The sequence below is a fragment of the Terrapene carolina genome, unplaced genomic scaffold, assembly GCF_002925995.2.
Source record: "Terrapene carolina triunguis isolate 2854851 unplaced genomic scaffold, T_m_triunguis-2.0 Scaffold95, whole genome shotgun sequence".
Taxonomy (NCBI): domain Eukaryota; kingdom Metazoa; phylum Chordata; order Testudines; family Emydidae; genus Terrapene; species Terrapene triunguis.
In genome coordinates this window covers 44,478,862-44,506,440 of record NW_020664446.1, presented here as the reverse complement: position 1 = coordinate 44,506,440, position 27,579 = coordinate 44,478,862, and the positions used below count along the sequence as shown (strand labels likewise).

Genomic DNA, 27,579 nt, shown 5'->3' with positions numbered 1-27,579 from the left:
TTTTTTTTTTGGCAAATAAAATTAAGTACTAAAATTCCAATAGTTCACAGTGACAGATTAAATTTCCCATTTCAAGTAATTTACTCACAAACATAACATGAAGACGGATACTGTAGTTTTTCAGTGAAGTTTAAGAAAAAAAATTAGTTGAGGTGTAACAACTGTCTCATAAACTCATATGTGGTAAAAGCCACAGCCTGGGACGGTATACAACGAATATAATTCAGAGATAAACCGCGGTATAATCCTCTTCGTATTCCATGGTGCCTATATACATACTTCAGTGTCTGCACCATTGTACTGAAAAGATAAAAAGAATCCAAGCCCTTATGCAATACATAGATTTATTTATTATTGAAAATCATTTTCTTAAATACAAGGCATTTCATGTTACTTTTTTTTTTTAAAGGGATAGCTAATGAAAGTCATGTGACCACTCAAGCTATCTGAGCTTCTCAAAGGTTTCTCTGTTATCCTCCCAGTGCCACTGTGAGGTATGTAAGCGTTACCCTATTTTACAAAGGCAGAGAAAAATTAAAGGCTTGTCTACCCGGGTGCATCTCAAAGCACACTGTAGAACTTTGTGCATGCTAACAAGGTCCACATGGCCAGTTAATGCATGGCAAGCTGGTGTGTTGCAGATTTTCGCCTAGCTTACTGCATGCTAACTTTCTGTGCAGACAAGCCCTAACTGATGTCACACAGGAAATCTGTAGCAGAGCCATGATTAGAACGCAGATCTGAGCCTCAGTCCAGTGCCTTAGTGTGTGTTTGTGGTGGGCTTGCTGCTTGACTGAAATATTCTGTGTGGTCTGTTTGTTTCGGGGCCCATGTGCTGAGCCTAGCGGCCTTCTAGGCAAGCCTGAGAGCTTCTTAACGAGGCTTTGATCCCTAAGCCCTTTAGCACTCATCAACCCTTAACCAGGGGGTGGGGCTACTCAGGAAGACCAGGGCTTTAAAAAGCCCACTCCTAAGCGACCAGAGGAGCTAGTGAACAGGAGTGGCTAACAGGGGAGTTTTGGGAGGGAGTTTAAAGGGGGAGCATGAGGGGAGAGCTAAATACACTTAACATTCTTTAAACTTAAAGCCAAAAACACCCCCTGATAAAAACAAAACATCAACAAAGGAACAAGTTGCAGGAGTAAAAAGAGAATGCAGGCAGAAGTCCAGCAATAGAGTGGGGGCTATCCAGTTTATGGGCAGGTGGCGTATGTGTGCATTCGGTGCAAGGAACTCCTGGCCCTCAGAGACCGTGTACGGACCAATGGCTGAACTGGAGGAGCTAAGGGAGACACAGAGGTACATATATGAGACTTTCTGGGACAGAGTAGAATGGTCCCACCCCCGGTTTGACAGCCTCTGGGCTGTTGAGGAGGATGAAAGTCTCAGGGAAGAGAACATCCAACTGGAGCAGAGGGAAACGATCCCATAGTTGGGACCCTCCTGCCAGATGATATCGTTGTATCCTCTCGCAGTGAGGGAACTCCAGTTATGGGGAAGAGACAGGTAATAATTATGGGGATTCAATCATTAAAAACACAGATAACTGGGTTTGCAATGACCGGGAGAATCTACTAGAATTCTTTGAGGGGGTCAATAAAATGTGGACAAGGGGGATCCAGTGGATATAGTGTACTTAGATTTTCAGAAAGCCTTTGACAAGGTCCCTCACCAAAGGCTCTTAAGCAAAGTAAGCTGTCATGGAATAAGAGGGAAGTTCCTCTTGTGGATTGGTAACTGGTTAAAAGATAGGAAACAAAGGGTAGGAATAAATGGTCAGTTTTCAGAATGGAGAGAGGTAAATAGTGGTGTCCCCCAGAAGTCTGTATTGAGACCAGACCTATTCAACGTATTCAGAAATAATCTGGAAAAAGGGGTAAACAGTGAGGTGGCAAAATTTTCAGATGATACAAAACTACTCAAGATAATTACGTCCCAAGCAGACTGCAAAGAGATACAAAAGGATCTCTCAAAACTGGATGACTAGGCAACAAACTGGCAGATGAAATTCAATGTTGATAAATGCAAAGTAATGCACATTGGAAAACAATCCCAACTATACATATGCAATGATGGGGGTCTAAATTAGCTTGTTACCACTCAAGAAAGATCTTGGAGTCACTGTGGATAATTCTCTGAAAACATCTACTCAATGTGCAGCGGCAGTCCAAATAGCGAACAGAATATTGGGAATCATTAAGAAAGGGATAGATAAGACAGAAAATATCATATTGCCTCTATATAAATCCACAGTATGCCCACATCTTGAATAGTGCGTGCAGATCTGGTCGCCCCATCTCAAAAAAGATATATTGGAATTGGAAAAGGTTCAGAAAAGAGCAACAAAAATGATTTGGGGTATGAAACGGCTTTCATATGAGGAGAGATTAATAAGACTGGGACTTTTCAGCTTGGAAAAGAGACAACTAAGGGGGGATATGATAGAGGTCTATAAAATCATGACTGGTGTGAAGAAAGTAAATAATGAAGTGTTATTTACTTCTTCTCATAACACATGAACTAGGGGTCACCAAATGAAATTAATAGGCAGCAGGTTTAAAACAAACAAAAGGAAGTATTTTTTCACACAACCTACAGTCAACCTGTGGAACTCCTTGCCAGTGGAGGTTGTGAAGGCCAAGACTATCACAGGGTTCAAAAAAGAACTAGATAAGTTCACGGAGGATAAGTCCATCAATGGCTATTAGCCAGGATGGGTAGCAATGGTGTCCCTAGCCTCTGTTTGCCAGAAGCTGGGAATGGGCAACAAGGAATGGAACACTTGATGATTACCTCTTCTGTTCATTCCCTCTGGGGCACCTGGCATTGGCCACTGACAATAGACAGGATACTGGGCTAGATGGACCTTTTGTCCGATCCAGTATGGCCATTCTTATGTTAACCATAAGACCATCCCCTTCTCTTTAAGGCTCAAGTTTTGGAACACATTCTGTATTTCAGACTCTGCACTAAGATGAATTTCCAAACTTTATCTCTGAAAAGAGTACTAGCTGCACAATTTTTATAAACAGCCTGTTTTAACTGATAAGTGAAGCAGTATATGCAATTAGATTTGTAGATAACTGTTTTTCCTCTTTCTGAACATAACATAAGAACAGCCTACTGGGTCAGACCAAAGGCTATAGTGTTGGGCCGCTGTGGAGTTTTCCCCGCCACAGGGATGTTAATTTTAATTATATTATGGTCACTATTACCAAGCAGTCCAGCTATATTCACCTCTTGGACCTGATCCTGTGCTCCATTTAGGACTAAATCAAGAATTGCCTCTCCTCTTGTGGGTTCCAGGACTAGCTGATCCAAGAAGCAGTCATTTAAGGTGTCAAGAAACTTTATCTCAGCATCCCTTCCTGAGGTGATATGTACCCAGTCAATATGGGGATAGTTGAAATCCCTCATTATTATTATTGAGGGTTTTTTTATTTTAATAGCCTCTCTAATCTCCCTGAGCATTTCAGAGTCATTAACACCATCCTCGTCAGGTGGTCTGTAATATAGCCCTACTGCTATATTCTTATTTTTCAAGCATGGAATTACTATCCATAGAGATTCTATACTACAATTTAGTTCATTTAAGATTTTTACTTAATTTGATTCTACACTTTCTTTCACATATAGTGCCACTTCTCCACCAGCACAACCTGTTCTGTCCTCCCGATATATTTTGTACCCAGGTATTACTGTGTCCCATTGATTATCCTCATTCCACCAGGTTGTGTGATGCCTATTATACCAATACTTGACACTCTAGTTCACCCATCTTATTATTTAGACTTCTAGCACTGGTATATAAGCATTTTAAAAACTTGTCATTTTTTGGCTGTCCCCTATTGCATGACGTAATTGAATGGGACTTTTTTTCATTTGACTGTTTCTCATCAGATCCTCCCTATATTTTATCATTTTCCATCCTCTCCTACTTATTAGGACATAGGGAATCTCCATTTATAGATCCTCCCCTAAGGGATGTCCGAACCACATGCTCCCCTGCACCTGTCGGTTTTACCCCAGCCCTTAGTTTAAAAACTGTTCTACGACCTTTTTATCTGGTTCCGTTTTGGTTTAGGTGGAGCCCATCCTTCCTGTATAGGCTCCCCCTCTCCCAAAAGCTTCCCCAGTTCCTAATAAAACTAAACCCCTCCTCCCTACACCATCGTCTCATCCACGCATTGAGACCCTGCAGTTCTGCCTGTCTAACTGGCCTTGCACGTGGAACTGGAAGCATTTCAGAAAATGCTACCATGGAGGTCCTGGACTTCAATCTCTTACCTAGCAGCCTAAATTTGGCCTCCATGACCTCTCTCCTATCCTTCCACATGTCGCTGGTACCTACATGTACCACGACCACCGGCTCCTCCCCAGCACTACACATAAGCCTATCTAGATATCTCGAGAGATCCGCAACCTTCGCACCAGGCAGGCAAGTCACCATCCGGTTCTCCCGATCATCACAAACCCAGCTATCTAGGTTTCTAATGATCGAATCACCCATTGCTAATACCTGTCTCTTCCTAATAACTGGAGTTCTTACAGAAGTGAAGAAACTAGTAACTATCAACAAAGAGATGGTAAAATATAGGGACCAAAAAAAAATAAGTATTGTCGTAGAGATCTGCAAGATGGCTCTACCAAAGAAATTATTCCCTGAACACATCTCCCATAATCCTCCAAACTTGAGGTCTTTTACTTCTTCTTTTTCCCCATGCTCAAATACCAACATTATGACCACTGTCCATCCATCCTGGGAGTCAGAGATATGGACTCCTCCAAAATACCAACTTAGTAGGGATACTGAGTGTAAGACCTAGTGTCTTTAGAATGGTTAGTTCCTGCAAGCCCAAGAAGCAAGAGATCACCAAAACCAGTAATCAGACCTTTTATATAAAAAGAACTAAAAAGATTGATGTTTATATAACTGAATAGAAAATTAATGGATTTCAACTTCCATTTGTTCCATGCAAATTAATGCTAGTTCTTGGTAAAAGTGTAACTTTAATAGGATTTGAACAATGTTCTATTATGGAGTTTTCACTTAGTGTTTCCAAAGTGCACGATGGAAAAGCCTGAGATATTTGATCTTAGACTGTCTACACAGCAACGTAAGCCTAGGGTTCGTGGAACTCAAATCAGCTGACCTGCATCAGAGACCCCTGGACTTGAGCATCTACATTGCATTTTAACCCTAGATTAAGAATTTTCTGACCCATGCTCAAACCTAGGGTGCTGGCATCCATACTGCAGTGCACAGAACTGAGTCAAAGTAAACATATCCCAAAATGCCTAGTGCCTCTCTCCCCTCGATGTCAACACTCTAGCTCTAGGAACATAGTGCACTGTGGGAAATCTCTACTGCTCCCAGTTTCCTAACTGTGGAGGTGCTATTGATGTGACTCAGGAGCCCATAAGGAGCACACGAGTACATAAACTGCATAATTAGCTCATTTGGTGGCTGTTTCAGTAGAAAAAAATGCAGTTTGAGACGGCATCTGAGAACTGTGCTCTTCACCTTTAGGCTGATTCACATTGGCGGGAAAAGGTTCTGAGGATAACTAGAACATCAGCCTCTAGAGTTGTTAAACTATTGAAATAAAACTTTGCAATACTTAATTTTTAGAATAGAATGTTCAATGAAGAATACTTTTGTTTTGACGTTTGACATAAAATGTAGGTTTCAGAGGAAAAAAACACACACTCACCCCAGCCTGGGGGCTGCTGGCTGCAGAAGGGTGAAGTGCATCCCCAGGTCTTGGGGTGCAATCTGCTGCAGCACCCCTCGGGGATCCCTTATTTTATAGGGTCAAATACTGAAGTCCTAGTTTCAGTCCTTGCTCAGATATAAGTCTTATTTCCTTCAACAGGAATATCCACACGAATAAGACAAGCAGGATTTGATCCTATGTATTATCTTTACGGGGTTGGAACCATCTCTGATAGCTCACTCTCCTAGGCTAAAGAAAATCTTGCATTTCTCTAAATAGCATTCTTTACTTTACTTTTTGCTGTCCAATAGTCCTACTTCTTATAACTTGGCCCAAACGTTTGGGGGCTGGGAAAGGGTTGGTTCAAATGCATTAAATAGAAATTTAGCATGGATATAAAAGCTGGTGTGTTTTTATTGTTTTCTTTAATACAGTATCAAAGCCTCAGTGACTCAACTGGGAATGGAAAAGTTATATAACTGAATCACTCACCCCACTTTCTAGTCCTCCTCCTTTCTGCTTCACGAGTGCCAAAATCCTGGCTCTGTGTGGACTATGGCAACTATATTTTAAACCTGAAAATTAATCCAGCTCAGAGCAGGATTAGCTGCCAATGAAGCATCAGAATGCCAACCGGATGTTGCTATCCACCTGACACAATGCCAACATGTTTTTAATTCCTTTTTCTCATTTCAGATGTGTTCTTTTAACTTCAGTCAAGGGCAATGTCCTGAGGATCCCTTATCACTGTCCCTCATGCACCTGGAGAGGCAGGAATAAGGGATCCTTGGGAGGCTGCCATGAAGTTTTGGGGCTGACTCCCACTGGCTGCCCTTACAGAGCACACTGCCCAGATGCCAGTGCACATGCAGCAGCAGGGAGAGCAGGGGAGCCCGAGAGCAAGGGCCAGAGAGTGGAGCAGGGACCAAGTGGCTGCCTTGAAGGGAAGCAGAGAGGCAGAGCTCTCGGCTCAGCATGGCCAGGGGAGGAACGACCCCCAACATGCTGATGGCCCGTAGCCGCCTCCTGCCTGGCGGCTTTGCTCCCCGCTCCAGGAAAACTCTGCACAGCAGCGAGGACGAGCCGGAGCCGTGGCAGCGAGAGGAGCAGGAACAGGAAGCACACTCCCAGGCAGTAATGGTACTTCTGGTCACTGTGCGGACTACATGCAGCGCTGCTCCTCTGGGATGCATCCGGAGGACTTCTGGGACTTGAGTCAAGTCAGGGCCTCATGCACACATGAAAGCAATAGGGTCTAGGTCACAGTTTAACATGGGCTCAGACCCTGGGTCTGAGCCCTAGGTTAGCACATTTGCAGTGTGAATGCAAAGGGAGTTTGGCTTGAGCCCAGGCTCAGCCCTAGGCCTAAATTGCTGTGTAGATATACCCTCAGTGTCCAACTATAACTGCATTGTGAATCAGTACTGTGGTTACAAGAAAGTGAAAGTAAACAAGAAAAAAAATAATCATTCACATTGGGGCCTGATCCTGCACCATTTAAGACAATGGAAGTTGGTGACACAACGGTCCCCTGCACTCCTGCCTTGAGTGCCAGGGACTGGACTACAAGACCCCTCGAGATCCCTTCTAGTCCTATGTCTTCACTACCGCAGTAAGTTGACCTACGCTACGCAACTCCAGCTACATGAACAACGTAGCTGGAGTCGGCGTACCTTAGGTCAAGTTACTGCGGAGTCTACATTGTGGGGGGCCAACAGGAGAAAATCTCCCATCGACTTACCTTACTCTTCTCGTCGGGGTAGGCTGGAGAGCGATCTGCAGTTGATTTAGCGGGTCTTTTGTAGACCCGCTAAGTCAACTGCCGGTGGATCGATCTCAGAGCATTGATCCCGGCTGTAGTGTAGACCTGCCCTGAGATTCAACAGAAGCAGGATTAGGCCCTTGGAGCCTATTTATGCCAAGTGAAGCTGTAGTAAATTGAAGCCTAACACAAAGAACTTCAACAATAAAGATCTCATATTAGCAGAATTCATTTCTGTGATTTTTAAAAGAGATCACAATAAAGAAAAAAACAGTTTTCCTCTCAGTTAAGAGCATAGAAACGTATTACCATCGCCGCAAGTCGAAAATATGAAGGAATCTATAGCACAGTAGATCATGTATTAGTTTTAAACTAAGAGGTTTACTTATACATTTAAGAATTCAGTTACTACAGTTGAAAAGGATGTTATAATAAAATGCTTACAGGCACTTGTCAGCATCTGGAAGAGCCGCTCCTAACTGCATTCGCCTACGAGTTACATCAAGTGGATATCTAAAGAAGAGAGTTGGGTTTTTTTAAAAGCATTTTAACTACTTGCATGACAAATATATAAAGAAAATTCCATTTGAAACCTCATAGTTCCCTTTACAGTGAGTCAAGGATCAAACTCAGTGCCCACTACAGCTGAAAGTTCTCCAAAAAGGGAGACTTCCCCCATCACAATTAAAAACAGTGAATCAGATATCTTAATATATTCCATTAGGCACAAGTAAAGAAGATACATGAAGATCAGACAGAGCATAAAAGAGTTTATGTAGGGGGGAGACAATGGCATTAAAAATAAAACTCACCTTTAAAGGATCAACAGAAATGCATGTGTGACATTTGTAAGTAACTAGTTTAGAAAAAACTAAATGCCAAATAAATAAATCCAATCAATTCACCTGCTTCTGGGCCATGGAGAAAATCTGACAAAGGCAGTGAGTAGAGAAGGAAGGGGAAATAAAAATAAACTATGCCAAATACAGTAACAAATATATATTCGTAGCTATGATTTTGTTTTAAAATGAATTGGTATAAAACAACTCCAACTCTAGGTAAGATTCTAATTTACCTTAGTGGAAATTTGTCAGAATAAAGACAGCAGGATTTGGTCTGATACATATACTTTTAAAGATCTTCAAAATTAAAACACATTTAGAAAGTGAAGTACCATGAAGTCAGTGCATTCTAGTTTCTGGCTATCAGCTAAACAAAGCTTAACTCTGAAATATTACATCTAAGAAAAAGACTTAATCCAAGATAGCATATAATTTCTTCAATAAGTGCAGCTAAAAAACCCCAAAACAAACAAACACAAACCCCACCAAAACTTACGAGATTGTCTGTGCTATTGCTCCAGCCATGCCACCACATAGCAAGCTTACATGTGTTTTCAAAACTAAGACTTCAGGATTATCTAATGAAGGCCTTCCAAGCAGGTTAGGTGCTTGGGCAAGTCCAATGCTCTTTAAGGTACTAAAGGTAAAAAACGAAAAACCTGAAAGAGAAAAATGTAATTTTATGTAGACTTTAAGAAACAGCAAGTTTCTTACTGATACGCATAGCCTTTGTAACATAAGACAGTAATCACACACTGAATTATTTAATTCCTGATTCTTTACGAGGTTTTTATTAAATACTGTGAAAGAGAGAAAAGTTACATTCATTACATAAATCAATACAAATATTACATGTTTATCCAATAGCAAACCTAAGTGTGGTCTAGGAGTCAGCTTGTTGTAATTTGCAACGTGTTGAGAAGACACTGGAAAAAAGTGTGGCATTAATTTTAAGAATTGGTTTTTGTACTATACATGCAATGGAAGTGTGCATACAATAATACTTTGCAATTGTCTTGTAACTTCTAACCAACGATCTTAAAACACTTTGAAAAAAGTGATTTTTAATTTAACATAAAGAACAGGAGTACTTGTGTCTCTAATGAGAGTGTGCTACACACACAGTCGAAGACACCGTAGCCCACGAAAGCTTTTGCTCAAATAAATTTGTTAGTCTCTAAGGTGCCACAAGTACTCCTGTTCTTTTTGCGGATACAGACTAACACGGCTGCTACTCTGAAACCTTAATTTAACATGTTATAGTTACAAGTAACACCTAAGATTAATATGATTGAAAGAAATTAGACAAAAAATCTCTTATCTTTTCAATTTATTTACTTCATTCGAGAACAGAGTCAGTTTCATTGTTTCCCCTTTATAGTCAGTCTATTTTCCTTAGTTTGTGTGGGCCTTTCACACAGCAACTGCAGCCAGATTGGCCAGGTTTAGGAACAGGTCCTACACCTTTTTCCATCGGAGAAGTTTTAGGGGTGGGGAGGGAGAGAGAACCCAGTCACTGGCCCCTCACATCTCAGAAAGGTCACTTAGGGATTTTCACTAGTGGTATAAGTTACAGCAGCTATTCTAAATTGCACTGATCATCATCATAAGCTGATCTACCATAACATCAGGAAGCTGCAAATGACTCCCTGCAGTTTGCCCTTTCCATTCTGTCCAAGCAGAAATTTAGACCTTCAGTTTAACAGAAGCTAATACAAATTTTGCAAATACAACTGAGATGCGTGTATAATGCTGGCAACAATATTTTTAACTTACCTGCATAAGGAGCCATTCCTACAACTGTAGGCATCAGTCCTCTGTAAAATCCAATGAAACCTCCTTCCTTTTGAAGGAAAAATAAAAATACAAACAAATTCTTGACAAATAGAATTATAAATAGTTAGATTATTATGGAACTGACTGTACTGATAACAAGTCGTTTGTATGACACTGCTAGCCAGGCAATGAGGTATTAATATTAACCTCATCTTCCTCTTCCTCAGATGCTGAGAGGAGGGACTATAAATTGGCTGCTTAGGAGACAGAACGGAGAAGGCAGGTCTACCTACACCCAAGATCACAAAGTAGGGAGATGATTTCCAATACACACAAATAAGTATGTTCGCTTTCCTCCCCCTGTTATAAATATTATTCTCCGAGGCAAAAACCTCAGGAGTATATACCACTGCTAATCCACTCTTAGTCCCAATTTGTTGTCCTCTGCCATTTTCACCAGCTTGAGCCGCCCTCCACCAGCTTGAGTAAAAGGGGAGCATCCAGACCCTTTTGTAAAATGAGAGTGTGCTACACACACGGTCCAAGACAAATTCACATTAGTTTCCATCAGGTCACTAAATAGTGTTGCACAGCATTAAAAAAAAAATAAACAACACATTTTTCTTTAACAAATATGGAAGGAGAAAATGAAATACCTTTGTATAAATAGTCTTGAATGCATGAATAATTCCTGTGTACTTGTGCTCCCCTTTTACTTGGAATGCCAGACGTGCTCTTACCATATCAAGAGGGTAAGTACAAATGACTGCTGTTATACCTATTTTAAAAAAAAGAACACCACCACATACCTTAATTGATCTTAGATAGTTTTAAGCAACAAAGGATCCTTTCAAGGCAAACAATTAATATATGGATGTGTACTCAACAACTTTTTAAAAGTCAAATTTAAAAGTCTACCTTTAATCAAAGGCTAAGAGAACAAAACTCAGCCATGCAGGGAGTATTTACATTTGTATCCATCAGCACTAATAGGAGCTATGCAACTAAACCTCAATCCTGCAATGGCTTATGTTACTAGCTGTACTCATATGAATAACCCCATTGGAGTCAGTGGGACTACTCACCTGCATGAATAGTGAGTAAATCTGGTGAGTAAATCTTTGTAGGATCAGGGACATAGGACCTAATCCTGCCATACTTAAATATTCAAACATTAAATGAGAAAGCACCCCAGACTTATACATTTAATTTCCAAAAAGTGATGCTAGAATACAATTGCTATATATTTATAAGTGTATATTTAAATTGTATCAGAACACACTGAAGATAGTCTAAATGAAAACTTAAAATAAGGCTAATAATAATAGTTTTAATTTATGTTGATATTGAATTTGTTTTTTTAATCATTCTGTTTACTCTTAGCTGAATGACAATAAATTAGTTAATGCCACATTGTTTACAGAGCCAGATTCTGTGGTCCTTAATTATACATGCAGCACTTAATTGTGGAAGTAGCCCATTTGAAGTCAGTGTTGTGTGAATAAATGCTATGTACATGATTAAGGGTTGTAAATCTGACCAAGTGTTATTGTAGCACTACTGACACGCCCTGCAGTTAACTTATATCATCACTTCCATTATAAATCTCTATATCTGTATTTTTCTTTGGTTAGACTTCATAAGATGATATTTACTTGGACAATAGAAATCTGAAGATCTACCATCATGCTGCTCCAAATTTGCATAGCGGCTTAGATGTTGCCATTTTAGGGGCAGATCACAAACAGAACTTAAATTAAAATAATGACAGTCCTCACTAACATCATCATTTAAATAATTTGCTTCTCGCTACCACTAAGCTATGAGGTAGATAGTAACCCATGAATTGTTTACAAGGAACATGGAGGGAAAAACTAAAATCACTTATAAATATCTGAGATTGCTGTAGTTTCCCTCTCCCCCACCCCATCCCCATCCCCATTTTACAATTATAACCCAGGAAGAAAAGAAGATTCAATTAAGTAAGGATATGTTATATAATTTTAATATTCTCGCCACTACCCACCTACACACAATCAAGAAACATTTAGAGTATAAAAGAAAAAAAACACAATGTAAGGGACAAAGATGGTAGTAAAGTGGGAGAAGAGGAAGATAAAACAAACAATTACAAGATATGAAATTCTGTCTTGTTACACTTTTCGTCTACTCCATCCTACAACTACTGTCCAGTATACAGGGCAGACAGAGCAACCAGCATCCAAAAAAGAGGTAGGCTCATCATACTGCAGTTTTTAAACTCAAACACAAACTTGCAGAACAGAACCTTGTTAGAATGGAAAATGAGACTATACTGACACATTGCAGGCACCAAGGGACCATGTTTCAGCCCCTTCAGTCTAAGCAGAGAGCAGTCTAACGGAATACCCTCTTAACTTGTTCTGGAAGGGAGCAAAGGCAGCAAGCCAAATATTTTGCCATAATGGATTTGAAGGTTCTCATGGAGGCTTGAAATCAAGATGAGCGTATACTAATTAGGTGTAGTAAATTCCTTAGTCCAGGCCTAACAAAATTCAAGGACACATTTGCCATCCAGTGAGTAAAACTTCTTTTTCCAAAGTAGGATTCAGTTACAACGAAAACCACTGAAAGATAAGTGAAATACATTGTAGTATTATTCAGGGTCTCAGAGGAACTATAAAATCCAGGCAATCTTGGAATCTCCTCTTCAGACTATTAAAAAATATATTTAAATCTTTATTTTCAGTTGGGAAAGGTAGAAAGCACATTCAGATATATTATTGGCAGAATCAGATTTATTACAATAAGTATTTAATTTTACAGAAGGCCTCTATTTAGCATCTTAGAAGCATAGGTGTTGATGATCTTGAGATTAGAATGCTCAAAGAAGGGGCATTTTCTTGTTGCAACTTTGCAGCCAAGTTTTATGAAATCTTCAGGTTACAAAGGACAGTGGTTAAGCTTCCACTCCCCAACCCATGAAGGAACTGAACCATCAGAAGCAAAACTCGGGTGTTCATCTTTGGTGACATCCCAGTGACAAAATTATTGTCAGTAATTATTTCCTTTCAGGGAAAAAAAACAAACACAAATTCATACGGTTTTCTGCAGGAACCACTCACTCCTGCTAAACAAATCAACATTTAAATTGACTTGCCATAGCAGATAGATAAGTCCTGAAGGGGGGGAACAAGCTTCTACACATTGGCAGAAGTCTGGCTTCCTCTTGGGACTGCATACTCGTAGTGATATCATGATTATATAGGCACCATCATCTTTCTATACATTACCAGAACAAGGTGACTTCTCCAGAGAAGTTTCTTCAAATTGTAGTAAGCTGAATGAAACTTTCCAATTGAGCTTGTAAAGAATCCACAGACTGGCTCTCCATCCCAGAAAGCTGACATTGGTCATTATGCAATCTAAACTTCTCAAATCAGAGAACCAAAGGTTCTTGCCCCCTGGATTATCCTCCCAATAACACACTCACTGCAGAAGAGTAAGATACCTTTCAGAGAGTGTGGAGTGTTTTTTCTGACAAAACAGCAGGCATCTGCATGAGGAGTGTCTCTGGGGCAGTGTCACCCAGGGTTCAATTGATGTAAATTGCAAAGTCCCAACTGACCTGCACTACCAAAAACAAGCCCCAACAGACTACAGTCCATCTGGCAACATCTGACTTTCCCTAATGGAGTGTCTAACACTATTCCAAGGTGTCAAGTATCAGGGGGTAGCCGTGTTAGTCTGTATCTACAAAAACAACAAGGAGTCTGGTGGCACCTTAAAGACTAACAGATTTATTTGGGCATAAGCTTTCGTGGGTAAAAACCTCACTTCTTCGGATGCAGATATTCCAGGGTGGAGTAACTTGAGTCCTATCCAGAAGGGATTTCACAGTTCACAAAAAAGCCGTTATATTTGAGGAAATGGACTATCTAATCCCTGCCCTGATCAGGCAGTCATCCAGGTAAAGCTGGATGCATATTCCTCAGACAAAGACTGGCCAACAGAACCTCCAGGACTTTGGTGCACACAGGTGGCCAAACCTAAATCCAAACAGCATCTGAATCTGGAAAACTCCGAATGGAGGAGTACAAAAAACTGCATGTGAAAAGGCCTTAACAAGACCCATATTTTACATGTTTTTGATGAAGTCCTCTAGCCACAAAGTTTGATGAAAGGATGTACACTCTGATAAGACCTAATGACTCAACAAATCCAGTGTGGGCCACAATCTCCATGTTTTCTTGGGAATCAATGGTAAACAGTGGGAGAAAGACACTAATCCCTGTTCCTCTAGGCCAGCGATTCTCAACCAGGGGTTCGGGGCCTCCTGGGGGGCTGCAAGCAGGTTTCAGGGGTCTGCCAAAATAAACCAGAGAACAGACTCGTTGGGGCCCAAAGCTGAAAGCCGAAGCCTGAGTAAGTTAGCTTCTCAGGGCCCCCTGGGGCGTGGGGCCCTGGGTAACTGCCATGCTTGCTACCCCCTAACACCAGCCCTAGCTTTCAGTCTACTGGATATGCAGAAACACTGTTGTGGCACAAGTGGGCTGTGGAATTTTTATAGCATGTTGGGGGGCCTCAGAAAGAAAAAGGTTGAAAACCCCTCCTGTAGGCAGAAATACAGCAGGAAGTATCAATATTTCTTTTTTGAGTTAGAATAGCTACTACCTCTTCTGGGAGATTCAAGGGCCAAACTGTGACAATGAACGCCAAAAGGAAAAGACTCAGCATAAATTCTAGGGTCTAATTTCATCTCTACTGCCTAAATATTAGACCGTAGAGATGTTGGAGCTCAGCCCACACCACAAAATTTGACAGCTGATCAAATTATCCATAATTATCTGGAGTTGGGCTAACATCTTTTCCACAGCTTCTTCTTTGATGTGATTAGAAATAGTAAGGATACTTCCTGGCTAAGAGGCAGGAATTGAGATTTGCAGTCAGAGCACACCATTGACCTGTAAGAATAGGACAACTTGCTCCCTCTTTGCTGAAAGAAACCACTTCTTCAAAAAGAACATAAAGCCATGAAACACAACAGGGATTACTTCAAACTCTCCGTTTTGTTTCTCCAGTGGTGTTTGGACCTGGGAGCTGTTAGTGAGATCTGCTGTACAAGCATTCATCTCTAGTTCTGTTCAGGATTTCCTACCATTATTTCACCTTCTTACTCTTCCTTCTTTGTCAAATGGAAGTTTAAAGAGGAAAAAAGAAAGCCTCTCTCTAGAGCAAAGAAAGAAAGGCTGAAGGAGAATTGTGCCTATGAAATGTATGTATTGCATATACACCAGCCTTGATTAAAAATAATTTTTTCCTGGCAAGTGGAAAACTACTATTCTCTATTGTTCCATCATTCTACAAAGAGACAAAAACTGCAGAACCTTCTTTTTTTAAAAAACACCTACATCAAAAAAATTCTTTTGGATTCCCCAAATATAGGACTTCTAATGACAAGTTTAACTTGAAGACCAAAGGGAGTCCCATCTGGCTATATATATTGTCAATGAATGTTCAAACGGAACCTGAAATACACAAAAAGCACAAGGTACAGTCTTACACTAGTGTAGCGGAATGGACTAAGTTACCCATGCTAAATCTATTTTTAAACCATGAATGGAACCCGATGACTACAGCACAAGGAATTCTTTTTCACTGTAGCAACAGTACATATGAGAAAATAGTTGAAGTCTAGCAGACCTGTCAGGCAGGTCAAGAAGTTTCCCTAGCCCAGGAAAGTTACAGGAAATTCTATAGTTCATAGACCTGTACAATATAATTAAACTGCTTACATCTCAAGGAGTTAGCTGAATGGTTCCTTTTGTATTGTACCTTCATCCTAGTATGAGAACAGCGATAGGGATGGTGTAGTTAATACTGAGATGGCACTTTCATTCTAAACCCTTATTTTCAGTTGCTTTCTGTAAATTAGTGGATGGGCTAAAGTTTCTTATACTTACTCTTATACCACATGAATTATTCTGAAAACAACAATTATTCTAAAAACAACTACACTGAAGCACAGTGTTTCCCCCTACTGTTCCAGCCAAAAATAGTTTATCAAAAGTAGGGGGAAAACACGTTTCTGTGCTTCAGTATAGTTGTTTTTACATTTGGAGAACTCAAATGGCTTTGTTTTCAAAATCCTTCCTTTTAGAGAGTGTGTGTGTGTAGGGGGTTCTTTGTTTTGTTTTTTCTCTAAACAATTCTCTAATATCTACCATTTTTTCTATCCTCTCAACCAATTCTCTCTTTCCTTAAAGGAAATGATAAAGCAATTATCTGTTAATTAAGTGTTATGGCTGAAATTTGAATCACAAAAGAGTCAGGAAATTCAGAGTTAAAGTCTCCACAGTAACTTTAACCCGGCCTCCTTGAATATATGCATTACAATGGTTTTTTTCATTGCATTCACTCATACTTCCCCCATCCTCACTACTTTTCTCCTGATGGCAGAGGGATACCTTTGACTTGCGTACATTAGGAAATATGTTCCGTTTCCCATCATTTTGCTAACACTGATTTAATCCCACTGACATTAGCAATGTTGGGAACCCTGGCTAGACAGGACTACCACATCTCCAGTGTTTAAAAACACAACTTAACAGAAGCAGTTGCAGCACATACAGCTGCATCACAAGGGAGAAGAGGCGCAGGCAGAATTACCCTCTTCTGTGACATTTCTCAGTCCAGGGATGCTGGAGAAAACCCCTTCTCCGAAGGTACCAGGGCACGTGAAGTGCCATGCTTCCCCCAGAGCCAACCAAAGACTCAAGCCAGCAGAAGTAAATGGGTTGCACCTGGCACAGTTAGAACGCTAATGTTGTCAGAGTCTTTGCTCAATTTTTTCTCTCTTCTGTGATAAATGGCCGTTTACTCCAACTCCCTTCTAGACCTTCATACACAGTCTCTTCACTTCAGCCTTACTCCACTGCCTTCTATGCTCACACCCTTCGTCTTTCCCTTCTTCTACGACCCTTTGCCACCCTCACTCCAATGCTCACCCCTTCCTTTCCCTCTGCATGTGTGTTATATTCCTTCCCGCTCCTCACTTAGTCTATTGCAGTGGTTCTCAACCTTTCCGAACAACTGTACCCCTTTCAGGAGTCTGATTTGTCTTGCGTGCCCCCAAGTTTCACCTCACTTAAACTACTTGCTTACAAAATCAGACATAAAAATACAAAAGTGTCACAGCACACTATTACTGAAAAATTATTACTTTCTCATTTTGTCTGTATGAAATTTTACGTTGTACTGACTTTGCTAGTGCTTTTTATGTAGCCTGTTGTAAAACTAGCCAAATATCTAGATGAGTTGATGTACCACCTGGAAGACCTCTGCATACCCCTGGCTGAGAACCACTGGTTCTATCTAGTCTATTTAGATTTTAGGCTGTTTGTGGCAGGGACTGTCTCTTATGCTAGTATTTGTACAATACTTAGCACAATAGTTGGTTGGTCTCAAGGTGCCACTGTAATACAAGTAAAAGAGTTAATGTAGTCTAGCCAACATGGTGCTTCAAATGGTTGCAGCTGCAGTAGCTCTATCTACACAAGGACTCCCAACATTCCTAAGACCAGTAGAGCAAAACTAGGGAATAAGCTTTTGAAAACACGTTTCCCTAAGAGTAGGGTGAGAAAGATAAGCTTTTATTCCACTTCATGCTGTATAAAGCCAGCCAAGTTCTTGACCATGTCTTGCCAAACAGATTTTGTTAGCTTTTAGGATTTTATGGATTGTTTCTTTTTGTTCTCTCTTCTTTTGTTTGTTTGTTCAGTTGGGGGGGGGGGGAAAGAGGGGAAAAACCCTTTATTTCATGAGGCTCTTTTCCACTTAATTGAAGGCAATAGTGTCAGCAGTCCACTGTTGGTCAATTTTTTAAAAAACAAAAGCTACCTATTTAATACCATTTAATGACTATGTGGAAAATGTCAATCAATGTTAAATCCTCTTCATATAAAGGTAGGAATAATAATTAGCTTTTACCTCCCCACTGAATCCTTAGCTGTTTTGGGTTGAGTGGAAAAATAAAAATTCATTCCTCATATTTTACACTCACAGCTTGCAACTGTTATTTCTTCTAATACCAAAATAATTGTTATAACTCAGATTAATTTTAAGGGGGGAAAAAAAAGGATAGAAGACTGTACATGCTGAGAATTATTCCATGACAATATTCCGAAGCATCATATAAGGCCAGGGATCATACGAAGGTCCAAAGAATCCACCCATTTCAGAGTCATAGAGTTTAAGACCAGAAGGGACCACCACATCATCTAGTCTGATCTCCTGCACATCATAGGCCTCTAAACCCCACCCAGTTTCTCCAATATTGAGCCCAATAACCTGGATTAGATTGAAGTATTACACCACTCAGGAAACTGAATTATTCTGTGACATAGGCAAAGGACAGGAGGGGCCAAGGTGCACAGTGCCCAAGGTCCCTGCAATGGCAGGGAACTGATTTGGTGAGATACCCAGATGATCTAGCAAGCAACCTGCACCTCCATGCTGCAGAGGAAGGCACACACACACACAAAAAAGAAACCAAGAGTAGGGTGACCAGACAGCAAGTGTGAAAAATCGGGACAGGGGGTGGGGGTAATAGGATCCTATATAAGAAAAAGGCCCCAAAATCGGGACTGTCCCTATAAAATCGGGACCTCTGGTCACCCTAACCAAGAGCCCAGTCAATCTGACCTGAAGGAAAATTGCTTTCTGACCCCTTAAACTCTGACCATTAGCACATGAGCAAGAGCCACCACCCAGGCATCTAAAACAAAAGATTCTCTATACCATCTCAGAGCACCAGCCCACCCCATCCAGTGTCCCACCTCCAGCTGTTGCCATCTTTGATGCTTTAGAGGAAAGGGAAAAACAAAAACAAACAAATTGGGAGGACAAAATTTTCATCTGACCCCTGCAAGTGAAGCTGAAGTATGTGATTTAGGAACATAAGAGATAGGATCAGAAGGTATACTCCCTGAGCCACCAAGCCCAGCCTCTCACCCCCATCTCAGCACACAACCCCATCATACAATCCTACTGATAAATTTATCTAGCTCTATCTTAAAATTAATTAGGAGTCTGTCCCCACTAATATTATTAGGAGGCTGTTCCAGAACCTTACAGTTCTAATGGTTAAAAACGTTCTTCTAATTTCCAACCTAATTTTATTTATGGCCAGTTTAAACTCATTTGTTCTTGTGCCAACATTTTTCTTTAACTGAAATAGTTCTCCCTCTTTGATTTATGCCCCCTGATGTCTTTATAGAGAACAAACATATTCCTTCTCAGCCTTCTTTTTGCTAGACTAACTAAGCCAAGCTCTTCTAGTCTCCTCTTGTAAAATAGGGTCTCCATTTCATGTTGGTTTCCAACATCTTTCTATATCCATACTAGAACTAGAATCTATGGTACCCAAGCTGGGGAGCCAATTCTGCACTGCAACTTAACGTTTTCTATACTATATATGTATGATACTGTATTTTACTGTCATAAGGTAAGGTATTAATTTCAACACTATGCATCAAAATTTACATGGGAAGCCCTTTAGGAGTACAGTTTTAGTACTGTAATTATATTAGCAGGTTCTTCATACATGCATACTAGAAATGCAGAACAGATGTGCATTTTTATTTTTATTGTCCTTCTTGTGAACGGTGTACATTTCACAAAAGTGGCAGAACATATAGAAGTCTCTCTTATCTAGAAAAATATATTAAATCAAACATGCCTAAGCAGCTGAGAGAAATCAAGAAAATTAAGAAATGTATTTAATAAATGTTGCTAAACCACCTTAAATTATTAAAAGTGAATGAATTTTTTAAAATCCTGTTTCTCACTATTTTTCCTTTATATTTCGCTCAGCTTGGACATGATTATCAGTTAATCTATTTTCACTTTCATGCTTTGAGTACTGTTTATTTGATTAAAAACAGATGATTTCAGTGTAATTATAAAAATATTTGGGGAAGCATTTCTAATGGTCTTGGGTTTAAAAAAATATTGTTTTAACAAGATTTTACACAATCAAAATTTAAGTTGCTATATTCTTTAAAGTTTTATTTTAATGAAAAACAATTCTTCCAAAGGAAATATTCATCCTATCAAGTCTTTTGGTAGACCTCTTGTTGTATATGGACTTACAGTGGCATTTTATTTCAAGAAACACTACCTAAGCCCCTAAACCAATATTTACCTTTGAAAATAAGTGGTGTTTGAAAGTGAAAATAAATCTGTACCTGCCATGGATCCAGCCATTAAATTGTGCACATGCCCAGAAATTCCAAGCTTCTTCTTTATTAGCTACAAAGTAAAAAAGTTTTATAACAGTAATAAGTCACATGATATATGATAAAGAAGCATATCAGAGTTTACTGTAAATACTGTATAATAACTTTCAAAGTGTGTGTTAGCAACTATCTGACATTACAAATGAAAAACAGAATGCTCAATTTCTGTTAAGAAGTGGTAGCACTTCTCAATAATCTTTTTATACTCCTCATTTGTTATGCATACCACTGTACTGAAAATATTTTTATATCAGCAAATGTAGATTGATAAGACTGAAAAAAATGGGACTTTTTCCATTAGAGATGAGACACAATACAAGTATAAAAATAATGTACAAGGAATGCAGACTGGGCCTTCTATTCACCCTCATAACACAGAGCAAAGAGACTTTCAGTGAAGTTGAAAAGGAACACATTTAAAATTGAGAAATGGAAATAGTTTTCCCACACACCACAAACTTAGCCTGTGAAATTCATTGCCACAAGAGTTCATTGAAGCCACATGCTTAGCAGGATTCAAAAAAGGGTTGGAAATTTATATAGGCAAAAACATCCCATGTTATATTAATACTGGTTAAAAGAAACAATAAGAGTCTTGGAAGGGATATAAAACCTCATGTGTTTTGACATAAGCCAAGCAACTGATGAGGGTTAAGAAGAAACTTCCCTCATAGGCAGATTACTTCATATCTTCTACTATAGGGTTTCTTGCACCTTCCTCTGAACCATCTATTAATGTGCACTGACAGACAGGATACTAAACTAGATGGACTACAGATATAATCTAGTATTGTATGACAGTTATATTCCTAATAAGAAATTCACTGTTGATCAGATCTGTGTCCTGCACCAAGTGGAATTCTCAGATTCTGAGACTAAGTTTAGGATCTACCTCAAGCCTACAGTCTATTTTCAAATCAGTATAAATCAGTGGGAATTTATCGGAGTAAGAATTTAAGACAAAAGGAGGAAAGACCTCATGATTTGGCCTCTGGTGTCTCTGGGATTCTTAAGCCCTTTTGCTATGAAGTATGGCATGTATTCTTGTGTATAGCACAACATAAAATACAAAGATTTAAAAAAATGTTTTTGACTCAGAAGATTGGACTCTCAAAGTTCTCCTGAACTACTCACAGCTTCCAAAGAGAGCTAAAATATGCAGTTACAATGGAAAAAAATATTTAAACATCTGAAACTGGCTACAGGTAGTTCCTCCCCCTCCCCCCAAAATATCTGCCATCTGGAATTTGCTCCTTTGAGAAGGAAGCCCTCACAGCCATGTTCAGGGGCCAACACAACTCCCACTGAAATCAATTGAAGTCCTTCCATTGGCTTCAATGGAAGTTGGACCTGACCCTTGAAGTTTTACATTCCAATAGTAAAGGCATAATTTTGATTGAGTATAGGCAATGCTCAAGTAGACACTTATACCAATATCTAAGCTCCAATATTACAGGAGCAGTAAATGCACTACACTAGAAGAGAATTCACAGATCTTGTGGGATCCTAAAATACTGCATTTTATCCTGCAGAGCCAATTTTTTTCTTGTGATGACGGTGCAGGTCAAATATAGGCTTCACCAACCCTCACAGGATGTCTTTCAAATTTAAATGAACTATTTGATTTATAAAGTAATAAACCTTTCTATACAGTATTAAAAAGAACAAAGAGACGTTACATTTTACATTGAGCCGCTACATTCTTTACAATCAGAGGGCCACTTTTTTAGCACGATGGCCAGCAGCAAGTTCAAGAGTGCTTTATTTTCAAAAATATTTCAGTTTGTTCGTAGTGAGACAAACACAGTAAACTAAAATTTTGAACCGTTTTTCTTATAGCAAAAGTGGAAATATTCTCACTTATGCCCCCATTTTTTTAAATGAACAGATTAATACATAATTCAGGCCAATGTGAAAAAAGGGGGAGCTTGTTAATGACACGATTTTAATGTTATTTTATCATTTTAAAACTATATTCACTGTAGCCATAAAGGAAACAAAATAAATCAAACTACCTTTTTATACTGGTCAAATGCCATAAACTGAATTGCACCATATGGAAATATTCTAATCATCATTGCCCCGTTTCCTTTATACAACCCAAGGTAACCCTCCTTTTTTGGGACAGCACACAGTGTAGAAAACACTCCTGTCATCAATACAAAAAAAGATATTTAACAGAGTTACAATGAAAAAATGTTCCAGCAAGTATTACTGACAATAAGACAGTATGCATATAACTAAGGCCAGATCATATTGTTCTTATGTAAGTGTGGAGGGCAGAAAACTAGCTTTCGATGCCCAAATGTGGTCAAAGGGAGGGAGATTTGGGCCTATTTCCACCAGCCTTCTTATCACCCAGGTTCTGTGGAAACTCCTTATGAATCTATGCATTTGATGCCCCATGAATTGGGGAAATGTGACCTAGCAGGAGGGAGATCTATTCCATGTGATATCATCCTCCCAGAGAAATACTGTAAAACTGGACACTAACAGCACAGAAGTTAAAACGGACATTGATAACTTTAAATCTAGTCAATTACAAAGTGACTAATTTACTACACCTGCCTCTGAGTCTGTCAAAATTTGTGGTTTTACAATCATTTTCCTATTTTTAAAATTTATTTTTCTCCAACGCTGCTGTGTAAAACACAAAGAGGGAATAAACAACTGACTACAAAGGTGAAAGAGAAAAAAAAAAAAAAAAACTATCCACAGACTTTACTACAACATCACCACCATGGTATGTAAGCAGCTAACACACACTGATGAATTTATTATCCCAGAGAGGTATTGTGAAACGGCAGCATTATTATCCCCATTTTAAGGATGGGGAACTGAATTACAAAGAGATAATTTGCCCAAGATCATATAGGAAATCTGTGGCAGAGCCAAGAACTAAACCCAGCCCTCCCAAGTCCCAGTGAAGGGCCTTAACTACAAACCCTCCTCTCTATACTATACATAGTTGCTATCAAATGCATAAATTAAACAAATTAAAAAAAAACAGAAATATTTTCTCACATCTCTTTCAATTAACTGTAAAGATAATTTGTAATATGTAAACATTTTTCATATTCAGATGTAATTTTTAATACTGACTTTGACAAATATTTACTCATGAACTGAAGTTTCTTATCTTTGTCCTCTACCCAAAAGTGATTTTTTTTAAATTGCTAAAATTCTGTTTAGTTATCCAAACAAAAAGGATGGCATTTTTCACACATCAAAAGAATGGTTCTTCATGTTCACAAGGTTTAGTTTTAGAAATTCATACTTGCTACAACTTCAGTGAGAACAAATACTTTTGACATAGCTAAAATTTCCATCCTTACCCTCAAAAAATAACCATTTATTGAAAACTGCTTTTATTTTAAAAGATACATGTCATGCGGTCTATGTTTCTTTAACTCCACACATTAAGAGACAGTATAAATATTTAACATGGATTTTGGCTAACTGAACCTATGTAACATTTTCTTCTCTATATCATTTTTCACCTATTCTCCCTTCCCCACCTTTTTTTTTTTTTCTGCTGAATGTTTAATTAAAATGTGCATTCAATTCAAATCAGAAAGTCATTTCTGGTACTCCAGTATCAAATCACACATCCGCAGTATGGTGAAATTTGATTTGAATGTATAAACTGATGATTGCATATTCAAAAAAAAAAAAAAATCAGGGGATAAGAAGAAGATTAGAATCAACCATGCAGCTATTTCAGCTTATGATTGTTAGATTGCATATTCAGACTCTGCTATTGCAGTCGAGTGCGCCTGCCGTTCCCTTCTTCTTTTGTACATCAAACTGAATACAAGCACAATCATTTCAATATTGTATTATAACTCAGTATTTCTCCTTGCCAAATGTTCTTTTTAAACAAAATTTCTTGGATTTCTAAGTTAACGTGATTTATAATCGGTATTTTACATGTACAAGTCATCCAATTCAAGGTTGTGCTTTACTGTGTGCCTGTAACTCAATGAAGTTGTGCAAGAATGTCCAGGCATCATCCATGCAATGATTCTAATCACGTGCAGAAGGGGGCAGTGTTACAGTTGTTCTGGGAATAATTTTGAATTACAGTAGTTAATCTGGAGTTTACACAGTCATTTAAGAAAAAAAATTAAATGAAGTGCCAAATCCTGCACTCCTTAATTGTCCAAGTAGCTCCACTTTCTTAGTCTTGTTACACATATGAGTAAGGTTTGCAGGATCTCACTGTTTATAAACACATTTTTTGAATGAACATTGATCTTGGATAAACAATCTCATAGCATTAATTACAGTCCCCTGTGTGCAGACCTACCAAATCCAGCAAGCAGACAATGAAATTGTGCTCATAAAAAGCAACTGCCTATCCAATCATTGCATTTGTTTACAGCAATCATATTGGTAAGTAGAAGTGACACTACTTTCCTAAATAGTATAAAATTTAAACTTTTTAAAATGTACAGTAGCCATCTTACCTAGATGTTTGTAATGGTGATTATGAGCTTGCAGTAAAATCTTTACTCGATCCAATGGTGCAATAGTCGTTTTGGCACAACATCCTGCAACACCTTACCAACAACAACAACAGGGGAAGTTTGAGTTGTTCATGTCAACAGCTAAATCAAGTATTTCTCTACCGTATTTTCTTTTTAAATGGAACAATGTTTCCCCCCCCCTCCCCCAGGAGCTAAAGTATTAAAAAAGTAAACAAGCTTTCGTTTTCAGGAAAAATGTAATTAAAAAAAATCTTAAAAATCTTAGTGAAATTAGTAAAATCGATCTTTAGATTTTGTTTAAAAGACCGTTCTTCTTAGCTGTTGAATGCCCCCAACAACCACATTCAGTTATTCAGCAAGTTATTTTAACTTTCCCATCCTCTTTTTACTTTTCTTCTTTAAGTCTACAGAGTTCAACTTCTCTGTCATCCTAGCTGCTTTCTCTCCATGGTCAAGCTCTGTGCTGGTTCAACAGTAATATTTGGTACATATAACAATTAGAAACGAAGATTCACGGTGATGAGTGCAGAATGAGAAACTTAAGTAGACAGATCTTTATGACACTTTACAAACAATGATGAGAGATGAGGACCTATCTGTGTGGGAAATAAATCTGTGTTTTCTCCATAGAGCGTTTTCTAATATTTCTCCCCTTTTCTTTCTTTTTTTAAAATAGCCTTATTTTTCAGAAGTCACGACTACAGGCACAATATATTTCATTCACATGAAAAAGAGACTTTCTTAAATGTGCTAATGAGGCTGCCTGAGCATTCAGCATCTGGTTAGAAGTTAGGTAATGATCTTTTCTGATTCTGCAAAGCATACAAATAGGAGTATGTGCATGAATTAAACAAGCTGTATTAAGCAGAAACATACAGGTACCTGCTACATACAGGTAACTCTCCCCTCACAAGACACCACTTATTTATAATATTCTAAAGAATATTAATATAAAAAACTGTCTACTCGTTAGTTCTGTTGACTCCAACCAGGTCTTTAGAAAGATCCTGTTTTCAAGGGGAAAGGGCTGTAAAGAGACAATACTAAAGCAATGTTGTCTCTGAAATTTCTTTCCTTCAAATTTTTATGTTTAGCACCAACAGGTCTCCAAAACCTCATAAACACTTAGGATTCTTTGACATGTTTTAGCATTATCTAAATAATCAAATTGGTAAAGACAGTTGGAGTCTCTTACTTAACATTTAGATCTCAATCCTGCAATTTCATGCATACTGATTAGCTGGCAGGATCAAGACATTGGGGGCCATTTTTTTTTCTAAAGTCTTGTGTACCATGAGAAAGGTTTTTTTGGAATAACTTTAGTTTTCGAGGGGAATAAACTGCCTTGCATCCACACTCAAAAATTGGTGTGGTGGGGTTCAAATTATCTGGCATTTTATTGCATGTTAATTTAACTCACTTTGGAAGTGAAATAACTATACTGTAATTATTTTTGGGGGGGATGGGGGGATAAGGTTTATGGCCATGATTCTCAACATCCTCTCACAATCCTTAAGAACACTAATCATCCTAGAGAAGGAATTAAAAAGCAGTTTGTCTCATTTTCTTGGGTTGATAGTAGTTATGAAAAAGACCTATTAGAACATATTCCTCTGCCACCCCCAACAGAAGCCATACCAGATGTTGCTAATAACATTAGGGTAACCTATATACAATATGTTAACTATTTCCTTGGCAAGTTCCATTTTTTGACAGTTCTCTGAAAGCTAGATGATCATTGGGGTGAGTATAAAATGGAGCATGGCCTAGGGCAGGGGTTCTCAAACTGTGGGTCAGGACACCCAAGCTGGTGTTGGCCCCAGCAAGTCTGAAGCCCAAGCCGCAGCCCCATAGCCTAGGGTTAAGGTTACAACCCCCCCAACCAGAGCAGAAGCCCTTGCGCTCAGTCTTCGGTCCCTCCTCCTGTGTAGTAATTTTTTGTTGTCATTAGGGGGTCATGGTGCAATGAAGTTTGAGAACCCCTGGCCTAGGGTTTACAGCTACCTCTGCCACGTGACCTTGGACAAGTCATTTAATCTCCAGGCACCCAAGTTTTCCCTATCAGTGACAGGGGCAGAAGGGCACAATGTGAGGTTGTTCAAATGAAAGCCGCTTATCTCTTTCCCCATATAACAAACACCATGCCTCTCCTATGCCAAAGGTGTTCACTTCCCCCACTTTGCGGGCCCCATATGCTACCGCCCCCATCCCCTGTGCCCAGGGGGCCCCTGGGGCACAGCACGCAGCCAGTGGGTTCATGTCCGTTTTTATCATGGGCTTGGTGGCCACACCAAGGGGAAGGGCAAAGCCTGGTGCCGCAAAGCCCCACCGGCATGGCGGGTGCCCAGCAGCAGGGGTCTCCCCGCGGCCTCTGCCGGCAGAGAGCAGGGGGCGTTTACCTCCCGCTACGAAGGAGCGGAGCCAGTAGAAGTCTCTGTGCGCTGCGGCATTGGGCCCCGCCGGCCCCTGCGTGTCCATTGGGGCAGCTGGGGCGCAGCCGGCTCTGCGGAGGAAGGTTTCACTAAGGGAGCCCCCGGCGCCTCCAGCACATGGTGCCGGCCCGTGCCCCAACACGAGCCAGAGGGGGAGCGGAGCAGCCAGCCACGATCACTGCGCCGGAGCCGCCGCCGGGAAGGTGTCGGGGCCGCCTCTCTCCTGCCTGGGCATGGCCCAGGCCGCTGCCTCGGGTCAGGAGCCCTCGGAGTGGCTCAGGCG

The 27,579-nt window shown here is 39.6% G+C and overlaps 1 protein-coding gene across 2 annotated transcripts; it reads right to left on the bottom strand.

The window, feature by feature from the left end:
• Window positions 1-27,579, bottom strand: SLC25A16 (solute carrier family 25 member 16). 2 transcript variants are annotated; one of them, XM_024210052.2, is made up of 9 exons: window positions 27,264-27,579; window positions 24,844-24,936; window positions 22,390-22,523; window positions 20,324-20,387; window positions 10,754-10,875; window positions 10,098-10,164; window positions 8,818-8,980; window positions 7,924-7,992; window positions 1-300 (listed from the first exon to the last, which is right to left on the bottom strand). In XM_024210052.2, exons 1-9 carry the CDS (start codon window positions 27,340-27,342, stop codon window positions 144-146), a joined length of 948 nt encoding a protein of 315 aa, XP_024065820.1. In that variant the 5' UTR covers window positions 27,343-27,579; the 3' UTR covers window positions 1-143. The 2 variants fall into 2 exon arrangements, with proteins under 2 accessions (XP_024065820.1, XP_024065821.1); XM_024210053.2 differs by lacking the exons at window positions 22,390-22,523; window positions 27,264-27,579 and having other exon boundaries at window positions 24,844-24,919.

Coding starts and splice junctions, on each gene's coding strand:
- SLC25A16 (XM_024210052.2), bottom strand. CDS start 27,342: ATGGACACGCAGGGGCCGGCGGGGCCCAATGCCGCAGCGCACAGAGAC. Junction 24,937..27,263: donor CCGCTCCTTCGTAGCGGGAG/GTAAACGCCCCC, acceptor GTTGTTGGTAAG/GTGTTGCAGGATGTTGTGCC. Junction 10,165..10,753: donor TCAAGACTATTTATACAAAG/GTATTTCATTTT, acceptor TTCCTTCAAAAG/GAAGGAGGTTTCATTGGATT.